General features: G+C 41.9%; 1 protein-coding gene across 6 annotated transcripts in view; it reads left to right on the plus strand.

The window, feature by feature from the left end:
* MEGF10 (multiple EGF like domains 10) overlaps positions 9,628-22,592 on the plus strand; it is a 104,675-nt gene continuing 91,710 nt past the window's right edge. The window contains exons 1-2 of one of the 6 annotated variants that reach the window (XM_021379833.1): positions 9,628-9,733; positions 20,970-21,070. In XM_021379833.1, the coding sequence (XP_021235508.1) occupies positions 21,028-21,070 (43 nt within the window). In that variant the 5' untranslated portion in view covers positions 9,628-9,733; positions 20,970-21,027. Of the gene's footprint in view, positions 9,734-10,401; positions 10,503-14,346; positions 14,443-20,969; positions 21,094-22,592 lie in introns of those variants that run through there. The other 5 variants (XM_021379831.1, XM_021379835.1, XM_021379836.1 and 2 more) reach the window with 5 other exon arrangements.

Raw genomic sequence — 22,592 nt, forward strand, 5'->3', positions numbered from 1 at the left:
TGTTTTTGATTGCTTTCTTGGATATGAAGTGATATTTTCTTTGAAGGGGCTAGAATTGCACTAAGTAGCCTCAGCTCCGTTTTCCTGGAAAGACATACAGAAAGAGCCTTCTTTGCTCCTAAGACTTGTGGCTTGCATTTCCTTTGCTTGATATATGTACTTTAACACATCACAGTGTCTGGAGTGTTTGCAGTTGTGAGACAGTACACTGAACTACAGAATAAAATACCCTGCAAGTGTTCCCCTGCTACTGTGTTATGATTCTTCTCGTTGTGGATCTGTAACATGACTATGGGATTACACAGTAATAAACACCACATTAGCTTCTGCATCTTTCAAATGTGGAAGTCATTTCTATAAGTGAAGTAATACTTCTCAACAAAATGAAGTGTACTTTATTATACAGAAGAAAGCAAATGTTATGGCCTACTTTGCAGTGGGATGTGAAAGTAGTCTGTATCACAAAAAAAGGGAAAAAAAGATAGATTAAAAAACAACAGCAACAAGAAAGGTAATTAATATTACTATAAATGCACATTGAGTGCCATGTTATTGCTCTCCAGTCTATCCACTCTGACTCTTCTGTGCCTGATCTATTACCCTCAGCACCGTAAGGATTTTGCTAGCTTTAGTGAGCAGCTGCAAATATAACTGCTTTATTGATTTCTCTCCTCTGAGTTATCAGTGTGTGCAATAGTTAAAAAAGAGCTATGCTGAGCACAGACACAACTGCGGCGTCTTGGAGTTACAGGGAACATCAGTATATTTTCTGTGAAATCTTGTTTCCATATATCCTTTGCAATGTAACTATTTCATCCATGCTGCATCAGTGCAGTGGGCAACACTTCTTCCAGATATTCAGTGTGTTAAACGTTGGGAATGTTTAATACAGCTACATCAGGAAAATGAGTATCCAGGACTTGAGTTAAAGCAGAGTGCACGCAGCAAATAATGAGCAGCATATAACTGGACTTTAACCTATGGGATTACACTGGAGGGAGTGTGGCAGTATTTTGCATGTTTTTTGATTTTTTTTTTTCTAGACTGGCAGGCTTTTATTGACTTTTAAATCCCTAGCTCTGCTGGAAACCTAGTAATAAATATAGCTTGCATTATCTTTGAATAACATCCCACTAATAAGGAAGGCCAATCATTTGTTTAACCTAAAACCTAAACCTAAAAAAAGCACTAAATCTTTAAGGAGGGTTAATTAAACCGTCTACAGTTTCAAATGCCACAGATTCCATTATATTTAAAGACTGAAATATATATATAAGGCACCTCTGACAATTCCCAGTGCAAGCCAGTATGTCAGCAGTGAGCGCCAGGCAGTACATAGCATTGCAGTGACTGTGGATCTAACAGCAATAAGCTGTTTCTGTTTCCCGCATATAAAAGGTTTGATAGATCTGTGCTGCACTCAGTTTTGTGAGGTTCTGAGCACCTCAATTTTCTGCTACAAACTCTAAGGACGGATTTGTGTATATGGGCATAATTTACTATTTAGCTTTAAGTTTTCTGCAAAACCAATTAGACTAAAAAAAGCTGAAAGAGAAGAATTCTTAACTGGTAATATGTGTATGTCTTTGCCTAATTTATTTATTTTCTGCTTTCTCATTAATGTTAAATCATACAGCATAGCAACCTCAGGATTTTAGCTAGACTGTGTGTTGAGTTTTCTACTCAAATACCTCTGCAATGAGCTATCAATTTCCTTTGCTTCTTTTTTTTGCTAATTTGATGTACCTTACTGAGAGGTTAAAATGAACTGGAAAATTTAATACTATGAGATCTAATTCTACATATTTTCTTATATATTACTAAAATGTACAAAAGGAGGACTATTTTCTTCCACAGGACTCAAGAGAAGTTGTTGCCTTTAAATAATGTTTTTATTTAAACATATTTGCCTCTTTGAGTTGAATGTCTGATTGCAACTCCACACATTCCATTTGAAAATTCGCAGGTATTTTATTTATGTTGACGGACAATGGAGTCAGAAATCCACTAGAAAATCAGTATTTCTGTTTTGCTTTTGAAACCTATTCTCAAGTTTCTGTATCAAAATGGAAAGCGCAGCTGGGTATTTTTTGTCATTCACAGGACTGTGTTTAGCCAGCGCATCACAATGCACAAATTTTTTGCCATCCCTTGAGTCAGCACTGCAATTTGCCCTTCCTGTGCCCAGGTTTCAGCCCAGGCAGTGCCAATTGCTCATGGCTGTGTGGTTGCTGTGAGCGATGGGTGTGGGCCCAGGGTCCGGGCTGGGCTGCTTGGTGGGGTAGTTCCGCCACCATGATGGCATGGGGCGGGGGGCGATCACAAAGCGAGCAGGGCCGGGCTGCATGTAGGCTGCAGGCCACTGGTTGGACACGCCTGCCCTATGGTTCTGCTCTTTGAGAAAGTTACTGGTGTTAAGTTTCAACACAGACATTTTACACAAGCATACCAGCCCTCACTTCATTCCTTTACCTGTTAAAGCAGGGTCATTCATCCATTTTATCCATGTGCTTACAGTAATTTGATGTCCATTGCCCACCCTGCACCTCTTACTGTGCTACTTCCTCATTACAAGCATTTAAAAATGTATATATATTTATGAAAATAATTGATAAGCTAGCACTAATTTTTGAGGAAAGACTTTCAGTCCTTTTCACCTTCCTTCAAGGACTCAGCTCCTTGGCTCCAGGTCTATGTATGTGCAAGCTCTGAAGTTTAGCATTGCTCACTATCATCTTCCCACAGCCCTACCATACCTGTCAAGGAATGCACACCTCTTTTCCTATCTCCAAATGCTATGGTATTTGTCCTCTTTGCAGGTATCTCAGTGAGTAAGAGCTGTGCACAGCCTTCTGTAGGTCTCATCCGCTCCCCTCCGGCTCCACAGACAAGATAGTTGCTGGGGGTACTGCTGACATTAACCATTCAGTAATTCTGAGCGTCCCATGCCCTTTCTTCATATCCACACCTCAATGCATCCAGTGCAATGCTCCATCTACTCAGTCTGCATTCCATGAGCCTTCTTGGGAAGGACAAACCTGTAATAACTGTTCATAGGCCAGTTGTTTCAATTAGCATCTTAAAATAAGTATTCTTCTACAGGGTTTTGTTAGGCTGACTTGGAACCAGTGGTTCAGCTTCGGTGTAATGGACGAGGCCTGTAGACCGACAGCTGAAGAACTGCCTTTCTTAGTTCTTCCCATGTGTTATGCATGTAGCCAAGCACCTAAATGAACCAGTGCTGTGAAACATGTTTCACATCCAACGGTTGGATTTACAAAATTTACTCTGATGGGATTAATATTCACTATGGTTCATTCACACTCTCGAAAACAAGACACACTCTCATGCATGAAAATGTGTCTACGTTATCTCACAGTGTCTCCTGAACAGAAGCAACCAGAGCTAGCTCACATCCAGCCAAAATTACAAGCCGCTCCTACAAATGACACATTGAAGAACGTAATGAAGAAGCGATGAACACATACAAGTGAATGAGAAATACAGTCCTCTTCCTCAAGGGTCTGAATTCTGGTCAGTCATGCAAACAGCAGGTGAATATGCTGAGGCATTTAAACTTGGATGATGGGAACAAAGTGTGATTGTAATGGCACCATTCCTACCACAGTGATGAAGTCTCTGTGACATGGTTTTGTGATATTTTTGTTGTCGGTATTCCATATCATAACATCATGTAAAGCACTGGAAGTTAAAGAGTTAATGTCCTGGTTTCTGCAGACTGCTGTTTTTGGGTGCTTCTCTGAGGGGGAAGGGAGGAGCTGCATGTGACTTGCGGAATCAAACTCTATAACTCCAGGTTAGGTTATAAAGCAGGTATGTTTATTCAGCGCTGCGCATTCACGCCGGGTGCAAGCGGGGGTCTTCACCTTGCCAAGCTCGCACACCCCTGGACAAAAGTGTTAGACATTTAAAAGCAAAACTTATACATATTCATTAGACTCGGTAACATATTCATTACTTTTCTGGGAATTCATTTGCATGTTGTCCCTCCCCTTTGCACATGTGTTGTAGCTCCTGCTGGTGGTCCTTGGATGAAGGCTTGATGTCTTCCTCCCCACCTGGTGGTCGCTCTTCGATGAAGTCAGAAGTCTTCCTCACCATGTTCTCCTGACCTTTGTCCCAGTTTGAGGAGGCTCTCCTATCTTGCATGCCTTTGCAGTTTCTTATCCTACTTGTTCCCCCTTTCATTGTTCTCCCATTGGTTCTTTTCTTGCTGGCTTGCAGCAACACTTCCTTGAGCAAACAATGGAGAGCTAAACTAAGCAATGGCTGACAGTGAAAAGCTAAGCTAAGCAATTTAATGGACAGCTAAACTAGGCAATAGCTAAGCAATACCCTTGATCTTTAAACTCAAGGTCCCTAATTCCCAACTCACATGCCCCAGGGGTTTTTGTGTCTGGAGGGGGCTGGGTGTAGCTGTCTGGGGGACCTGGAGTTTGCTCTCTTCATATGTGGCGGAGAAGCATGTGTCCCCCTGCAACTTACGGAGTAAGATTGTCAGTTTTGAACTCTCACTGTTTTGATTTATTGGCCTCAATTTTGAGATCATATTTAGTAAATTAACGTTCCTCCTCAGATTGTTGCCGCTGTTTTATTTTAGACTCATCTACGGTTTTCCTACCCTTTCCCTTTTCCGTTTGTTTTCCCCAGGGCGTGGGTCCTTGGGTCTCCTGCCACATTAGCCTCGGGACCGGTCCAGGCTGACCCCTAAACCTCTGACACATTTTTTTCTCCTTTCTCTCTTTTCCAGGGCAGTGGGCCTGTGGGCCTGCTGTCCCCCTGTCACGGACGCAGATCCAGAGATAATGCTGTGACACTGCATTTCCCAAATAAAATACTGCATACGGTCTTGTTAATAATGTAATAGTACTCCAAACTGAGAGCATAAGGCTGATTTGGAAGAGTATGTTCTTCTTCCATTTTTTACTTCCACAAGTGTATTACTTCATCAAATGTCTACGGATGAGGAACAAAAGAAAATTAGTTGAATTATGAACAGTGTGCTCAGACATAGATCAATTTAACAAGAAAGTCAGCTCAACAGTACAATTAATCCACTCCTTTTAAAACAAGTTTCAGAAAAAGTATTTCTTGAATGGCAATGGGGAAATACTTCTGGATCAACGAACACTTTTACAATGTATATTCCAAAATAATCTTGAATACTTTTCTAATACAAATGCACAGCCATCTACAAATTTAATAATGTCTGATACTTCTGAAAGGTTTAAAGGAACTGAATTCAAACAGATGTAAAACAAGTTTCATTTTCTATTCCAAGATTTTTAATAAAATGGAAATGAAATATAAAAAATGACGCAGCTTAGAAAAGATGAACCAAACAAAACTCCCTACATTATCTTTAGGGCTAAGATTGCTCCTGAGATACCTCAGCTTTATGTCTCTCAATCTCGATCAAGGAGAGCAACATCACCAGACAGCACAACCAACAGTGCCCCATCGCTGGAAAATGCAGACTGTTGTTCAACGTGCCTCTGAAACCTGTAGGAAAGCACATTTCTCTATCATCTAGTGAATTGGTAGACACAGTATTTTAAACCTCTGATTTCAGTCTGCCTAACACTTAACAAAATCCTTCCAGTGTATACTGTAGTTACACTGGTCAAAGTGCAGAAGGACGGTCAGAATGAGCCACTCTTGATTCAGACCTGAGCTTCACTGGGATGGCTCCTTGCGTGGCACACCTACGAATTACTGGACATGCTATCAGCTGCATGGACCAAAATTCCTTTTCCCACTTAGACTATGATGCAAGAAAACTCTATTTCTAAGTATCCTACAGAATAGTAAGATCCATTTAATCTCAGTATAGCAGGTTTTTGGTTTTTTTTTGGCTAAACAGTAGTTGTCCTGGAATCCATTGTTAAGGTTGGCATGAAAGCAGAAGAGTAACAGGAAATGTCATAGTTATAAATGAATTCCCTACTGGTGGGAACACAGATGAAAATGTTATAAACGTGCCCACTTCAAATAGCTGAGCATATGGAACATGGAGCCAACAACAGCTGAGCTGTTTCCTTCTGCATGGGGCAGAACAAAACCCACACCAGGACCCCCAAACCAGTCTTTTGTAGAAAGCAGCATTTTTTCAAGTAGTGTTTCTGAAATGTCAAGACTGAGATCCATATAAAATTAGGTCAGATCTCTTTGCCCACAGAACATAGAAAAATGAGACAGTCACAGCACCAGGGTCACCTTTCTGTTGTACAGACAATACCTTCCAAAATGAGCCCGATGAGAAAGAACCACTCTTGACTCTTTCTTGACTCTTTCTTTACAACAGCATCAGTCAATATGATATAAACTTTTGTGCAATAACCAGCAGCCCATTAGGAAAGCAACTGAGCAGTTGCTGCTCAGTGAACCACTTCGGTTTTCTTATTGTTTCACTTTCTCCTGCCAATTACAAGGAAATTACCTCCAATTTCCTACTGTTGGGATATTTTCCGAGTTCTTCTCTATAACATCCAGAAATCTCATCTCCCAGAGTAGCATAGCCATCAGCAAATCTCACAAATGCACAGAGACTCTGGAGTATGCTGTTGTAGCTATCATAGAGCTACACATTCACACACAGAATGTGGCCAACCCCAAACAAGCCTGCAAGGAGGAAGGCTGATTGCTGGAGCAATCGAGGAGAAATATTTTCAAGTGAGTAAGATTCTCATAAAAAATGAGATTTGCTAGAATGCCAGAGGAAGCACGCTGCAGAGCATGGGCCACATAAGCTGTCAAACCCACAACAGCACTTCTGGTGATGTAAGGAACAACAAATGTTCTGAAATAGTTAATTATAAAAAAATAAAAAATAAATAAAAACCAGCAAAATACTTCAAGCATTTCCCTAGTACACTGTACTTTTTCCACAGTGGAGAGTGTCATCATATCCAGTGTGCACCCTGCTGTCCTGGAAGAGAGGCCCTTATCCGGCTGCTGTGGCTCTCTGTGTGACAGCACATGGAGATGTTTGTGCACCAACTGACTGACGTTGATGTGTTCCAGCACAGTGGGCAGCCCACTGCCTATTAGGCCTGCAGGAGTTCCACGCTGCTGGGGGGCAGGAAGACAGCCCCACAGCTGCATCCAACACTTCTGCCAATGCAGGGGCAACTCCTGCCCCTGACCAGGTCTCCCCTGGCATCCCTGAGGGGTTGGATGGGGGAGAGATGTCTGGATCTGTGCTCTTCCATTTGATGTTGCTAATACCTGGTATGACTTGTGTGTATTATGTTACCTCATGAGATATGGTCAAAGACAATCCCTCCTGTGGTTTCAACATGCTACTTACATTCCAGATGTTTCAAATAATAATTTAAAAGTTTTCCATACTCAAAAAGAAGGTGAATCAGAAACATCACACAGTTAATTTTTTCTGGGCAGTCATAGAGTGAGGCTGGCCATTTTGAAGTGATATTTATGTGGAGAAATAGTCATACATATATAGAGATTACGTAGAGTGCACATCAACAACATAATATTTGAAAACATTTGAAGTATTTTGAAATTAAGCCTTATTGGTTGAAGAGCATCTGTGCTACCAGGAAAGTGCAGACATGGTAAGTCTCCTTGCTGTAATCCTCAGAGTCAGTAATAGTGTTTAAGTTTCATTAAAAAGTAAGTATCCCACAGTACTGAAGATCATAGGATCACAGAATCAAAGAATGGTTTGGGGTGGAAGGTTCTTAAAGCCCACCCAGCCCCAGCCCCGTGCTGTGAGCAGGGCTGCCCCCCCAACTCAGGCTGCCCCAGGCCCCATCCAACCCGGCCTTGAGCGCCTCCAGGGATGGGGCACCCACAGCTTCTCTGTGGAAGGGCCTCACTGCCCTCTGAGTAAAGAGTTTCTTCCTAACAGCTATCCTAAATCCCCCCTCTTTTAGTTCTTTCCTACACTCAGAACAAGAATTATGTCTTTGTTGCATTTTCACAGGAAGACTTTGCACTTCCATGTGTGCTTCTGGACAGCAATCTGGAGACAGTGCCTAGAACACTTCTGAGTGCAGCAGGGTGGCTTTCACCTCACACCATCCATCTATCACTGTCTGAAAGCTAAACATCTAATCTGAGTCATGGGTGGTCAGCTGCAATGATCAAACACACTCAGAGACCAGTTCATCTCACCTCAAAGCAGGTGTCTCGCCACAACTAAGTTTAATTGCCCTTTGTGTTATTAACTGAAACTAACACAACTTTTAGCAAGGACTGCATTGGGGTATAATGTTTGATCCTCTGCACGTTCATAATTTTGATAGCAATGCTTGAACTGACAAATCGGTTTGATCACTTTGTCCTATTAAGGAAGTCAGGTTCAGATGATGGAAATGAAAACACAATATTGCTCTACATTTCCAATGAGTGAAAGTAATGTTCCCAATGACTACAAAGTGGTGTAGGCTTTCAGACTAAGTGGGAACTGGCTTGTAAAACAAACAATGCTGTCTCTGATCCTGATTTGTTTACATTGCCCATCTCTGAAATTCTTATCCTGATTGTAAGACATACATTTTGGCTTCAGACCATTTGAAGATTTCAGTTCCAAGTGATACAAAACCAAACAAAAATGGAGAGATAGGAGAAGGAGTTATCTGGTAGAACATCACTACATCGTGTGCTGCTGAGTTTGTTCATTTTCTACCTGGGGGTTATATTTCCATGACAAACACGCTAAAGAGAAAGTTGTCTTCAAATGAACACTTAGGGGTATATTCTTACAGCACAGTTCCTCATTCTTCTGCCACCTCCCTTAAAAAAAGTGAGATGATTCACAGAAAAGTGTGGTTCACAGTGCAAAAGAGGATGAGGAATATAAAGCTCTTTTCTTACTATTTTGTATGTATTCATTAGGAGTGAACAAATGATGAAAGGAAACTCTTCAGCTTGTAAGTGGTGTCAAGGAGGAGTAATGCAGAAGTGGCGTAACATTGTTGCTTTGGCCGAGGATCAGGGAATGGATATATGAGGATACAGTTTCTGGCACCAAAACAGCAGGGAACAGCACTGAACAACTAAATTACAAACTTACAATTGCTTGCAGAAATTGTGGTGTTTTAAAACACCAATCAGTTCTAAGGCATGTGCTTTGATAAGAAGCAAGTGGATATATTCTTCCATGAAGGGTAATGAAGTTAAAAAAATTTAAGCAACAACCACAGAAAAGAGACCGGTGATCTCCTTCCGTTGGTGAAATCAGCTTCTTTGGCTGATAATTCCCTTTTTCTTCTGGATGGTCTTAAGAAAATCTGCACAGACTCTGGGTGGGTAATTTGAATTCACTTGAAAATAAACTTTCTGTTAAAAAATAAATTGCTCTCGTTACTATTTTTTTTTTTGTATGTTTTTAATAACTGAGAGGAGATCCGAGCAAAACTACCACTCGTTCCTGTAGGATTCGATACAGGGAGCAGAGATATACGGGAGGCAAACATCTGAGTTACGTATGTTTTATTTTCACTCCTGCAAGCTGCGGATACGAGCGGAGCAGAGCCCGACCTGCGGGTGCGCGCAGAGCGGAGCCCCCGGCAGCCCGCAGGGGTCGCTGCTCCCCGGGAAATGTGCGCAGCCCGGCGCTCAGCAGCCGCTCCCGCAGCGCCCGAACCCGCCGCTCCTTGCGCGACCCCCGCGCCCAGCCACAGGCAGAGACGGCACTCGCTGTTTATCCCGGGCAGATCTCCTCGTGCATCAGCTAATTGGACAGGTTAGCGACTGTCCTCTCTATTTAGGTTTCTTTCTTTCTTTTTTTTTTAATGCGGAAAGCATATCAGTGTTCGTTTGTCGTACAGAAGCCGCGCAAGGAGAAAGTTGGAGGGGAAGGAGGGAGAACTGCATTTGTCAGTCTTTCCGAGGCTCTCCGCTGCGAGCGGTAATCGCGCAGCTACAGTGAACATTTTCCTCCCATCGCTCCAAGCTGCAACTTCAGTTACGAAGTGGGAGTTACACGAAACACTTGAGAAACAAACGCAAGTCCATCTCTACTGTTATGCGTAAATACAGAGGAGAGAAAGTCGTAGTGCCGGGCAGTGCTAGCGAGGGGCACGGGACGCGTTTGTCTGTCGCTTTTGGGACCCGTGAGCGAGCTCCGAGGGAGCCGGCACAACTAAATCCTTCCAGCACTTGCACCCATCCTCTACAAGCTCTCACCCTCTGTGCTCCCCGAGTTTTACTCCGCCTGAGAGCGGCTGGACGGGTGCTATCGGGGGGAGCAGCGTGGGGACCCCGCCCGTCTCTCCGTCCTTCCTTTTTGCGCTGCCGGGACGCTGCCCCCTGCGCGGGCGGAGGGGCCGGGGGCGGACCGGGCCATGCCGGCGGCAGGGCGGGATGGAGGGAGGGAGGGAGGGAGGGAGGGGCTGCGCCCCGCCGGCCCCGCCGCACACACCGCCCCTCGCCCGGCGCAGCGGCAGCGGGGACCCGGCGAGGGAGCAGCGGTACGCAGCGCCCGCTCAGACGGGGAGGGCGCCCGCGGACAGGTAGGCAGCGGCGGCCCGGCCCTCCCGCAGGTGCGGTGCGGCGCGGGCACTGCGCTGGCCGAGGCGTGTCCCGCAGCGCCTCCGGTGCGCGGTGCCACGGATGTGCGCAGGGAGCGGGCAGCACCCCGTGCGCTGCGGTTGTGGGGTGAGCTCTGGGTCGTGGCGGGGCTCTGGGGCTCGGGGATGTGTCGTGTCTCTCTGGAGCGGAAGCTTCAGGGTGCGGTGCGAATTAGTAAGAAGAACACCGCACTTCTCAGAATTCAGGCACACGCTTATGTGAAAGAAAGGGTGGTGTTTTGTTTTTAAAGGTCATCGTAGTTTTCGTGGAAAGTTTTCGACAGTCCTGGACAGGGACTGGAACTATGGCATCTACTGGGAGACAGAGGTGTTTGTCTACATATGTAAATAAGCATAACCTGCACATGGACATGTGCACATCTGCTTAACAGCTTGACTTCGTTCCATATGTCTTTCAGCACGGGCTGCCCAGAAAAACTCTCAGTTGTGTGATATCCTACCCATATTTTCTTTTGGCTGCATTCATAGCAGTGTAAATATTTCCTATTTCTTTTTTGTTTGTTTGTTTGCTTGTTTCAGCCAAGAAACAGACTCAAATTTGAAATATAGGCACAAGTCAATTAGGGAAAAAAAAAAAAACCCACCCCAAAACAGCTGCTTTTCCTAGAATGAGCCAGGAGTGCAGCCTTATTTGTAATCTTATGAATTACTTAAATGTTGCAGCCAATCGCTGAGTATTTTCCTGTAGTCAAAGCAGACATGTAATCCCAGTATCATTTAGAGCTCTGAAGTTTTTGTTGGGTACCAATTTCTGATTACACAGAGTTTAAAGCCTCTGTTTTGGATATGCTATTACCGATGACATCAGTACTTACTTTCTCAGGTTTATAACTAAGCTTTGGCAGCAGCAGTTTAGAAAGCAGATTAACATAATGGCTCTATGTAGGAAAAGTGTTTTTATCCAGAAATTTAGAAGGAAAAAAAAAAAGCCTGGAGGGTGACATTTGTTTCCCAGCAGATAAACTGCAGGTTGATGTTGGAGAACTTTGGATGCTCAGACTGAGCAGCATGTCTGATGGGAGACTGAAACTGAAAGCTGGCTCCAGGCTCCAGTTTCCTTGTCAACACCCCTAAATAGCACTTGTGCCCAATAGCACAATAATGGAGGAAAGCACATATGATTATCTCTACGTGTCCTTCTTGTTATGCAGGTGGGTGCAACTGGCCAAGCCGGAGTCAGAACTTAGGAGAATGGCAGACTGGATGGGTGAAAATCATCTGTATCAGTTGCCACTCTGTGGTCCTGCAGATGAAATGTGATGGTAAACAAGAACTAGTATCACATCAGAACTGCCAACTGGGCAGGCGTGCTCAGGAGTTTTTAATAATCTGGCCAAACTGTGCAATTCAGGCCCATGTTCCTATTTGTTTATTCGTATAACTCATATGCCTGCACAGCTTCAGAACACAGAACCTCATATTGTACAATTCATTTAATTTTTCTTGCAAATGCAATTGCAATCTCCGTATGTCCTTGTCACACAAACAAATCTAAATGCAGATCGCTCCCACAGGAGGTAGATCAGTTGCATCATGTTAATATTGATTGTTAATAATGCTGCACAGACTGCTTGACTTTGCATTTGACTTCTTCTGATGGTGTATTTGTTAGTCTGTAGTGCTGTTGGCTTAAAGAGGCCTCTGGTAGGAGCTGAGCAGTTCATGGGACTGGGAGTGAGTTTCCTGTGTCTTGCTCACTAGTTCAAATCACTGTCTTGCAAAAAAAATTTCAGCTGCTTGCTGCTCAGTGACCTGTGTGAAGTGAGTTGATTGCGTCTGTTTAATTTCCGTGGAAGTCACTTACCAGGGTTGCACTGTTCTCCAGGGGCAGAACTGTGCTCACCAGTTTTGACTCTCCAAAAGCAGCACCAGTAGACTGAAGCCATACTGCCTTTGTGCTAGTGACATGATGTTTTATCCCTTTGTGCTCCCTAAATTTTGCTCTTAGCTGCTATAGTTGCCACATGCATGGCTAAGGTGTGTGACTGAAAGGCAACTGGGAGCGTGGGTTGTGTCCTCTGGTGCCCAGGGGTCTTTGTGTTGTGTGAGCAGCCTCCTGCCTTGCAGACTAACAGAGAAGTTTGGCTGGTGAGCAGTCCACCAGCGGCCTTCGTAACCATGTTTTCCACAAAAGGTGTATTGTACTATGTGGAGCATGCAGCCAGGGAAGCAAAGGCACTTCAAAAAGAGCAGTTAACTCAGCTATGCAAAGAGCACAGGAACCACACATTAATGTACTTAAGTTTGATTAACATCTAATGGAGTTTGGAGTGCGTTTACTGCAGCTGGTGAAGGTCCCTTGAATTTATATTCTGATTACTTGGCAGGAGATGCACAATGTCTCCAGGTACCTATTTGTTGTCTAAGCACTTCTCATTAGGGAAAGTAAGTGGCATTTGAGGAAGGAAAAAAATGGACAGATTATCTTCCTGTGTGCTACAATTTTAGTCAAGATTAGGGCAGGTTGATTCTTACATGGAAAATGCTGTGACGTGGATGTAATCCAATGCTTTTTTTTAAAACAAACAAACAAACAACAATCTAATATGTAACAATAAAAATCCAATATGAGTCTTTCCTTAGGTTTGGGTAGTGAGGAATAGTGATATTACAGTCAAGGTTCTCACGCCCTTATTCCCATTAAGCAGTGCCTTGCTTGATGAATGATACCTGTGCCACCGCATTTTAGAAGATAGAAGTTGTGTTACTGCGTTATTTTCTCATCTATTACAAGAATCTCTATCTTGCTATTCCAAATGTTTTCTTATGAAAAGGGTATGCATGATCTAAAGCCATCTGTCAGAAAAGTAGGAGGGGTATTCTGGGCAGAGATTGGCTTCACTAGAATAGCTTTATTGATTGTGTCAGCATTCTTGTTAATTAACCCATTCAAGCTGTCTGGTCTTTAATGGATGTTTTGCTTCTGTAAGGATTTGTGGCTCATTCCTTTGGATGTACACATTAGGTTTATATTAAAATATAGACAGCCAGCTCTTAATGTTTCATCTGTGTTTTGTATCTGGTTGTCAGAGAAATTAGCCCATAGTCAGCAATGAAGTTCTAATTCTGAGCCCTTTTAATGTACAAGACAAAGGAAGAATACAGATTGGGAACCAAAAAGTGTGATTTTAAATTTGACATTGACTTGTATGACCTCAGAAAACATGTTAGATCTTTTTTTTTCTGCTGATGCAAAAGATCACTGTGGCTAGTAAATTATTTTTGAAGATACAAAAATGCAAGCTAACACTTGGAAAGTTACTTGAATATAAAGACCTAATATAAAATTATACTTAAAAGAGAAGTACTAGCACTCCTAACAGCTGTAGGTCATATGACTCTAGTAACAGGAACTGTAAAGCAGAACAAAAACAATAGCAAAAGTGATCTTGCCTTTTATAGTCTAAAATCTAAGACAAAAGACAATAGAAAAGATGGAAGGACAATGAAATCATGAAAACAGCTGTCAAGCCACATTCAGATTGTTATTCACAAAAATAATGAAAATGTGTAAAGAGATTAAAGCTAATTTTCTGAAGTAGCAGTTCCTTCTAAGTGGAGATCTTCAAACAGGAGACAGCTCAAAACTATTTCTCTAAAAAACCAGTGCATTAGCAATGAGTGCTGGTACCCTGGTCATGCCAAGGAAAGGGTCAACATCTTGAGAAGCGCAAGAATTGATGGGTATGGGAAGAAGCCATGAGTGGCATGAGTTTTGGGAACAAGAAGCAATTGAAGAAGCATTTCAGTGAGTTATACAAGTTTTTGTTATATGGAAGTAGAGAAATGTTCGTTGCAGAAGAGTTGCATGAAAAAGCATTAGTCAAGTTTCTGATCCACCAAAAGAGTCTGCAGTGGTCAGGTGAGTGTCAGAATATATGAGATTTTTTGTGTGGATGGAAAGCTACAATTTGGACATTTGCAGGAAACATCCAGAAATTTTAAGTTCTGAACATTGGAGTATTTAGTGAACCACTTATGTCAAAGATGATTCACCAGTTATTGGGCGCAGTAAGTAAAATAGCTTGAGACTGTATATTGGCTCAGGAGTCATGACCTTAGAGAAATGCAGAAGGTGCTGTTTCGAAAAGACCAGCAGAGCTTTGTGATGCAGGTGAAGGTGTCCAGGCCTGTGGGTGCAGGATCCAGACCTGACCCACTAGTATCTATCACAGGCGTTGCTGTCTTGGGAGGCTATGCTTGGAACAGTGAATGAGAATGCTAAAAATCGGGAGGCCTGCTCAAGGCACCTAAAGAAAGAAACATGAACAAGAGAGTGATATTGTGGGTTTAGGGTGACTGGCACATCTATGAGCAATAGTGGGATGGAATATGAAACCCAGAGTTAGCAGCAGTTATGTTGCTTTAAAGGACTGCAAAGGAAAGAAAAATGAACTGGACAGGAAGCAGTAAGCAAGCTGGTAGTTTGTTGTTCCATGCACGCTCCCACATCTTTTGGAAAGAAGCCATTGCTTTTTAAAGTTTTGCATACACTGTAAGCATTATGCTATGAGTTTTTGCCGTGCCCTGCTTATCTCCTTCAGGGGTAGATTCCATAAGCCCTCTTCAAAGCAAGTAGTACTATATTCTGTAAATAACAGCATGAAACAAATATGTGCTGCACAGAATTCTTCAAAGAGACAGTGAAGAAAGGAGGTTGTCGTTCTTAATATTTTGGTGTTAGCCCTATGAGAAGATTTTGCATTAATGAAAACAAAAACATCTGTGTAGAGACTCAATGAGTTTGGCATGTTCACTTCATCTTTTGAAGTTTCTTTTATACTGTAATCTGTGGTATTTTTCAAGGAATCTAGAGGTTTTACATAGCATGTAGTAACATTGTCACCTAAGTTACTCAGATTTATTTTCTAGCATTATTTTGATATAAATTTGATCTTGTGGGCACTTTTCAAAGGTATGGGAGAAAAATATTATAAGTGGAGATAGCTTTGACTTGGAGTTTTCCCTGTCTCTGGCAGTTATTTCAAACAAAGCACTCATCTAACAAAAGGGCTTATGTAAAGTCATGATCAGATCCTTATCCATAGCTTGCAGTGTGGTGCTGTTCGCTGGCTGTGCTCTGCTGCAGTGCTAGCCCACGATGTGGGAGCTGAGAGCTTCTCAGTCCTGTCTCAGCCTGTATGCTGGGGCTTCACATGGGGAGACAGCATGTGCTCGAGGAAGGCATATGCTGCAATCTTGTTGTGATGTGCAGTTGAGACATGTTCATAATTCATATCTAAAGATCAGGGCTGCAGGGTACATCTGCCTCGTGTCATAGAAACAGCCAGGAACAATGAGGTTGTTAGCTGGTGGAACAAAGGGAAGGAATTTGCAGCTATGACAATGTGTTCGTCTCCTAAACTGGATTTCAGGGGAATCCCACTACCATGACGGTATTCTTATGAGCTCACATACCGCAAAAGTGAACTAAATCAAACCTATTTCTATGTTTTCACTTTGTTGGCCTCATTCAGATTTTTTGCACCATGGGAGTCTGTTTTTTACTAACCACTTGAGTCTGATTTTGATTCATGTGTAATGATTTAGGTCATGGCTGTTTTTTGTTACTTGCCCCTTCCTTTATGTGTAGAAGTTTTAGTTGATTTGGATGAGAGCTTCCGAATGCTTATTTTTAAAGTTTCAGAATTGCTAAACTGATTAACTGCAGGAGTGAAAGAGTCTTCATCACGAGGCTTGGCCAAAAAGAGACCCAAAGTGAACGTTTTGTGTGAAAGCATGCCTTGCAGTTTAAGCCCAGAGTGACAATAATTGTAACACTACACTGTTCATGTGACAGCTAGACAAAGAGGCCATTATGCATGGCTGGCTGGCATCAGATCCTCCCAAAGCCAATAGTCAAACTAAACTTGGTAACCCTGAGAATGTGAATACACTGGAAGCAGTTGCATGTTAAAAAAGAAGAAAAAGACATGTGTGTCTGTGTGTACACGTGTGTGCCAAGGTCTGGTTAAACTATAACTACAGAATGGCATATCAGGTTTGCGTATGGTTTTTGTTTTTGTTTTGGAAGTTGCTGTCAGGAATCAGCAAAAAGTTGTGGTGTAGAACTGAGAACAAACATGGTGGGAATCAGAGTAAATCAAGAGCTCAAACAGATCTTTCAGCTCCTTTGCCCTGTGCTACAAGGTTACTCACTACAGTGTGCTTTTGAGCATGCATAATTGAGTTTTAGTTTCCTCTAAAGTGTTTACAACATTTTGTACTGCACTAGTCTGGATGAATACATACATGTTGTGGTTGCTAGAATTTATGCACAAATAGTGCTCATGTGTGTTTGTGGGAAGCATTTGTCTGGTGACTTAAAAATCCTCTTGAAAGTGTTCAAGACCAGCGGCAAGAATCAGAATAGTTGATAAATGAAGAAATGCCCTTGACAACTTGTGAGCTGCAACAGTCTTGGCCCTAGAGGCAGCATACTTGCCTCAGCCATTGTAAATCTACTTAAAAAAAAAAATAGGATACAGCAGCTGGAGTGGAAAGCTCTTCAATTAGAAATGTATTTGTTTAAAAACAACTGTTCTGCCTGTGGAGCCCTGAGGGCTGGATTGTCTTCTCCAGCACATAGAAAGTGGCACCTGATGCCAGCCAGAGTGGCTGGGGTGATGCCTTGCAGAGGTGCTTTTGCCTCATTCCCTACATACTGCCATACATCACCATTTTGTTTTGAATTCTGATTGAGAACTCTATTAATAAACTGGTCTTCAACACTTGCTCTTAAGCACTCAGCTTGAGGGAAATGTGATATACAGAGTGATCTTTGCCTGTTTGTTGGTGTATCGGTACCAGTATAAAACCAAATCACTATGAGTTCACTATCTTTAATTTCTTAAAACTTTCAAATATGTTTCTCATTTATGACTAATAAAATTTCTGGATGCAGAAATTCAGAATACAAAGGAATTCTGTATTCTGCAGTTGTATTTTGCTTGGATTGACACATCATTCCTATTTTGTTTCTACTTTCCTAGTGAATATTTTACTTCAGAAAAGCTTTTGAAGTGCTAAGAGAAACAGAAAGCATTTTTTGCAACTTGCAACAGAGTTGCATTAAATAATACATCTTACTTATTTAATGGTCTGTCATTAGGTTTTTCTATGGAGGATTTTTCATCTATTCATTTGGGAGAGGCTATTACCAAAATTTCTTATGCCTTTATTAAGAGTTTTGTGTCAGCAGAAAAAAGTTGAAGAGGCTTAGGCTGTATTTTGTGTTTGGGGTGCAAATGATAAATCAAAAAACATGACGTGTTGATAGCTGTATTTTAAAGAATAGGTGCCTGGGGAGCTGATGATTTTGTTGCTTGCCCTTACACCAATGAAGGTCCATCCAGCATGTGCTCACCCCTCTCACCCTGAGCGCTCCATACCAATGACTGTCAGGAGTTCTTGCAGACTCTGTATGGAGTCAGCACTTTTGTTCACAGATTATTTTTTTTTCCCAAGCTGCTTGTGATTGAGGATCAAAATTAGAGAGCTTAATGATTTACTCCAAATTTTGTATGTCAATAAAAATCCCAGCTAATTTTGACCTGATGCTTGGATGTTTTCTGGTGTTGCTGCTTCTTTCTTAAACTTTAGTGTGCATGAAGGATACTGAAGAATCTCATTTCTCCTGGTAAAATACCAGGAAATGTTTGTTTGAGGGAGCAGTGTTGGCATAGTTAGACTCCTGACCAGCTTCTTCCTCTGATATTTACATTATGCATTTTAGTAAATCTTTTTAATAGAAAAAAAAATACAGTGAGGATACAGCCCAGCTGTGTTCAAAAGTCTAAGCTGCCGGTCTAAGACAACCTTCCCATTGATGAAAGAATCCTTTTAGAATGAGTGATCTCTGAGTGAGTCAAGTGAATAAATGTTTTCTGAGGGTAAAGCTATGCTAGACAGGATACATATATGTATTTTTTTCTTTTTTCCCCCTTCCAAACAGTGTTCAAAAGAAAGATCAGTACTTCACAATTTTTTAAAAGCAATTTTAGGAGGATGCCGACCTGTGTAGGAGCTGGGCTTTCCTTCTCTCCTGCAAGCACTATGGAAATGATGCTTGTGATGTCTGTCTGTGCTGCCACTAAAGGGTGTAGGCCACAGCTATTTTACTGCACTGGATTTTAATTATCCACATAATTACTTTTTTATGCATAAAAGTCTCTTCAATTATAATGTCACTGCTAATGCCTTAAGAGTGCACATCACATGAAACAGGAAATTGTCATTTAGAAAAAGGACAGCAAAACATGCAGCCTCTTCAAGTCTGAAATCTGTTTTCTCACATGGACTTTATTCTCAGCGAGAGGAAATTGTTTCCAAATACTATCATTTGGATTGTACAAATGAACTCATGTCCAAAGTATGTTTTTATGTTCAGATCATATCAGCCTGCACTGTGTTTATTTCTGTGGCCACAGAAGACAAAGACATTTAAGTATGTATTTTAAAAATTTTAAGTAGAGCATAATGCTGAAATATGATTGGTGCCTGTCACATACAGTTTAATATAGGTGTCTCCGTCTCACACAATATAAACTGCCATGATTCTTCTCAATGCTGTCAGGTTCTACTCATCCTTTTGGGATTTTCTGTTGCACTGGAAGTCTCTAAATTACTGTACTTGGTGACTATTACTATATATATATAATATAAATTTGTTCTTAATATAAATGAATATATATAATATATAAATAAACCAAACTTTTAGTACATCAAGCTATTCTCTTAGGCATGTATGTATGTTTTTCTTCATAATAGTTTGCAACAAGCTTACCAGTGAGAAAAATAAAGAAATGAAAAAGCAGACAGATAAGAGGGCATTATCACTCTCTTCAGAGATGACTAAATAGTACGTATTATTGTAACCATAGTTTTATAATATACTTGGTTATGATGATCATTGTCATCATAGTGGAGTCCAGTTAGTGAAATGAGTCAGTGAAATCATTCTGGAGAAGAGGAGGCTCAGGGGAGACCTCATCGCTCTCTGTAACTACCTGAAGGGAGGTTGTAGTGAGCTGGGGGTCAGACTCTTCTCTCTTGTAACTAGTGACAGGACAAGGGGGAATGGCTTCAAGTTGCGCCAGGGGAGATTTAGGCTGGACATTAGGAAATACTACTTTTCTGAAAGAGTGGTCAGACGCTGGAACAGGCTGCCCAGGGAGGTGGTTGAGTCACCGTCCCTGGAGATGTTCAAGAAATGTTTAGATATAGCGTTGGGAGACATGGTTTAGTGGGGTTGTTGGTGGTAGGTGGATGGTTGGACTAGGTGATCTTGTAGGTCTTTTCCAACCTAGCTAATTCTATGCTTCTATGATTCTATGATTCTATGATTGTTCCATGTGCCAATTAGGAAATAGTTTCTTCTGCCACAATTGGTGCTGCTGCTCCTTTGTGCCTGGGGTTGCCTTCCTGGCATGGCCTGAAGGAAAGAAAAAGCACTGAAGACTCTACAATTTCTCAGTGCTGTGTTTACGAGCAGAACTGGAAGCCAAAATCCAACCCCCTTAGCCTGCTCAGCCTCTACAAAGTTCTCTATGGAGCTGGGGGCGGATGGCCTGCACATGCACTGCACCAATCAGTGACATCCAGCCTGCAAGGCCTTGTTGCAAACTGTGGCCCTGCTCTGGGCCTGGCATTGGTGGCAGCCCCCCGTTATTGCCTCCACAATCATGAAAAATCTGAGGAAAATCAATTCAGTCCCCTCTGCTCCTATGTCCTCACCATGAGCAGCACCAGGGGCTGCTGGTACACTGCTCTCCAGAATTCAGGGCTCCTTTTCCCCCGCGGCCCTTCCTGCTGTGCAATGGTGCTGCCTGGGACCACGCTGCATGAGGGTGGGTGACCCGAGCAAACCCTGCGGGCAGACAGAAGCCCTGTTGTCTGCTGGCAGAGCAGTTGCTCAGAAGCTGGTGTACAGCTGTGGTCAGGCTTGTTTGGAAGTGAAGAGTAACTCGATCTTTTAATCTTTTTTTTTTTTATTCTTTTTCCTCCAGTCTGATATTGTAAATAACAGCTGTTTCTGAAGGGTGTCTGCCAGAGAGTCTGAAGCGCATCTTTAAAATTGAGGAGTAGACGTCATGAAAAATTATGCTATCTGCAAACATATGTGTTTTGAATTTTGTTTTCCCTTCTTCTCAAATAAAAGGCCTGAGAGCAGAGGCTGAGGGCACGATGTTCCCACTTGCACTGAGTAAACAGCCATCGCTCAGGAAAAATCAGTGGAGGCAGGGGTAGCTGAGGTGAGGCGTGCAAACACAGCATCCTCCTGCTTTGCTCGGGTAATGTGCTGTTGGGTGTGTGAGCGTATGGAGGTCCAGCGCTGCCTCCACACCCAAAACAACTAGTCTCTTAACAGATTATTAATTTTTCTTTTAGGGAAAAGATGAATTGACAAGTCAATGGTGAACTCTACTGAGAACGCACAGCATCATTAATGCCCCCTGTGCTTCAGAGTCATTTTGGATCCAGAGCACTAGGTATTGTAAGTGTTCTTCTGCAGGTATGCTGTGGAGCTTTACCACTTTAAGACAGAAATAGCTGTGAACAGAAGTGAATTTCACTTGTTCTGGGCAAGCTACCTAAACTGTGAACTCACAAAAAAATGCACTTTAAATTATTGAGTATAAAGATTGGTTGAGTAAGTGTTGTAAAGCAAACCAAAGTCACAGCAAGGGACATAGTTCTTCACTGTAAGTATTCCTGTTGCTGTCCGTAGATTTTTCCACCTCTGTAACCCACTTCAGAAATCTGTGAGACTTGGTTTTGTGTCTGAAAATACATTGTTCTGCAAATTTAATGCACTTTTAAGATGTGCTCCATTCTTTCTTGCTTGATGCTAGTTTACATCAATTTGCATTATGTATGAATAACAACAGCCAGGAGCTGAACCTCAAAGGATGCAGTGATTGCATCTTAGGTACTAAGTGAACATCACAGGATTTAGTGATTTGAATAAACACCCCAATTTGGTGTCCTTGTCTTTACCACTAAGATATAGTAAAAATATTTTCTTTTTCTTTAAAGACTGTCAAGCTTTCTATGCAAACCCCACCCTTTTACAAGTTGACTTCTATTTTGACAGTGAGTCAACTTCAGCAAATAGGTTTTTGTTTTGTTTGGTTTGCTAAAGTAGTGTTGGGATCCGGAGAGGAAATGCCCTTTCTCCTCTGGCAATGATAGAAGATGTAATTGATAGCGTTCTGCCTCTTGTTATTTGGTAGGAATTTTTTTGGAATAAAGTAGAAGTCCACTGCAGTCACTCCAAAAATGTTTAGTGGCATTCAGAAATATCTCTGGAGGCTGCATCTTAGGACGTACTTGAAGCTTTCTCTTCCTCCCCTGTGGGAGTCTCTTACTAGACTTCCAAAAACTACAGTGCTTTCTGCTGTATTGCTTATCTCCAGAGAAATACCAAAGTTTTGGTACATGAAGCTTTTCTCTTAGGCGCATACGTGTGTTTTTCTTCATTATAGTTTACAAAAGGATCATCAATGGGAAAAATAAATGAAAAAAACAGATAGATAATAAGGTATTATCAGCTTCTTCTGACATGACCTAAATCTTATAAAAAATTATGTGTCGTGAGACTCCGTGTGGGAATTACTTTGTGAAGGTCTAAGACCACAAAATCTGCTCCATGTGATGTTACAGCTAAGGTAAGAACAATGTGGCAAAATAGTAAACTGGAAGCATTGAATCCTAAGGGTAGACTGACAACAGGGACTTCTATTTTCCACTCAGCTGTTCATTTGTCTTATGAAATTAAATACAAAATCTAGACAGAAGTCTAAATACATTATATATACACTATGGATCTTGATAGTAGTCTTGTGAACAAAAAGCCTTGCAGTGCTGGAAAAAAATGTTCTAGCTCTTGGAGAGAGTTATGCTGATAAAATTACAGTATGTGAAATTAGTTAGTGATATAAGCACACTTACTTTTAGGTATAAGTAAATGGAATTATATCTTTTACTAAATGGAAGATGTTAAGGGAGAAC

The sequence above is a fragment of the Numida meleagris genome, chromosome Z, assembly GCF_002078875.1.
Source record: "Numida meleagris isolate 19003 breed g44 Domestic line chromosome Z, NumMel1.0, whole genome shotgun sequence".
Taxonomy (NCBI): domain Eukaryota; kingdom Metazoa; phylum Chordata; class Aves; order Galliformes; family Numididae; genus Numida; species Numida meleagris.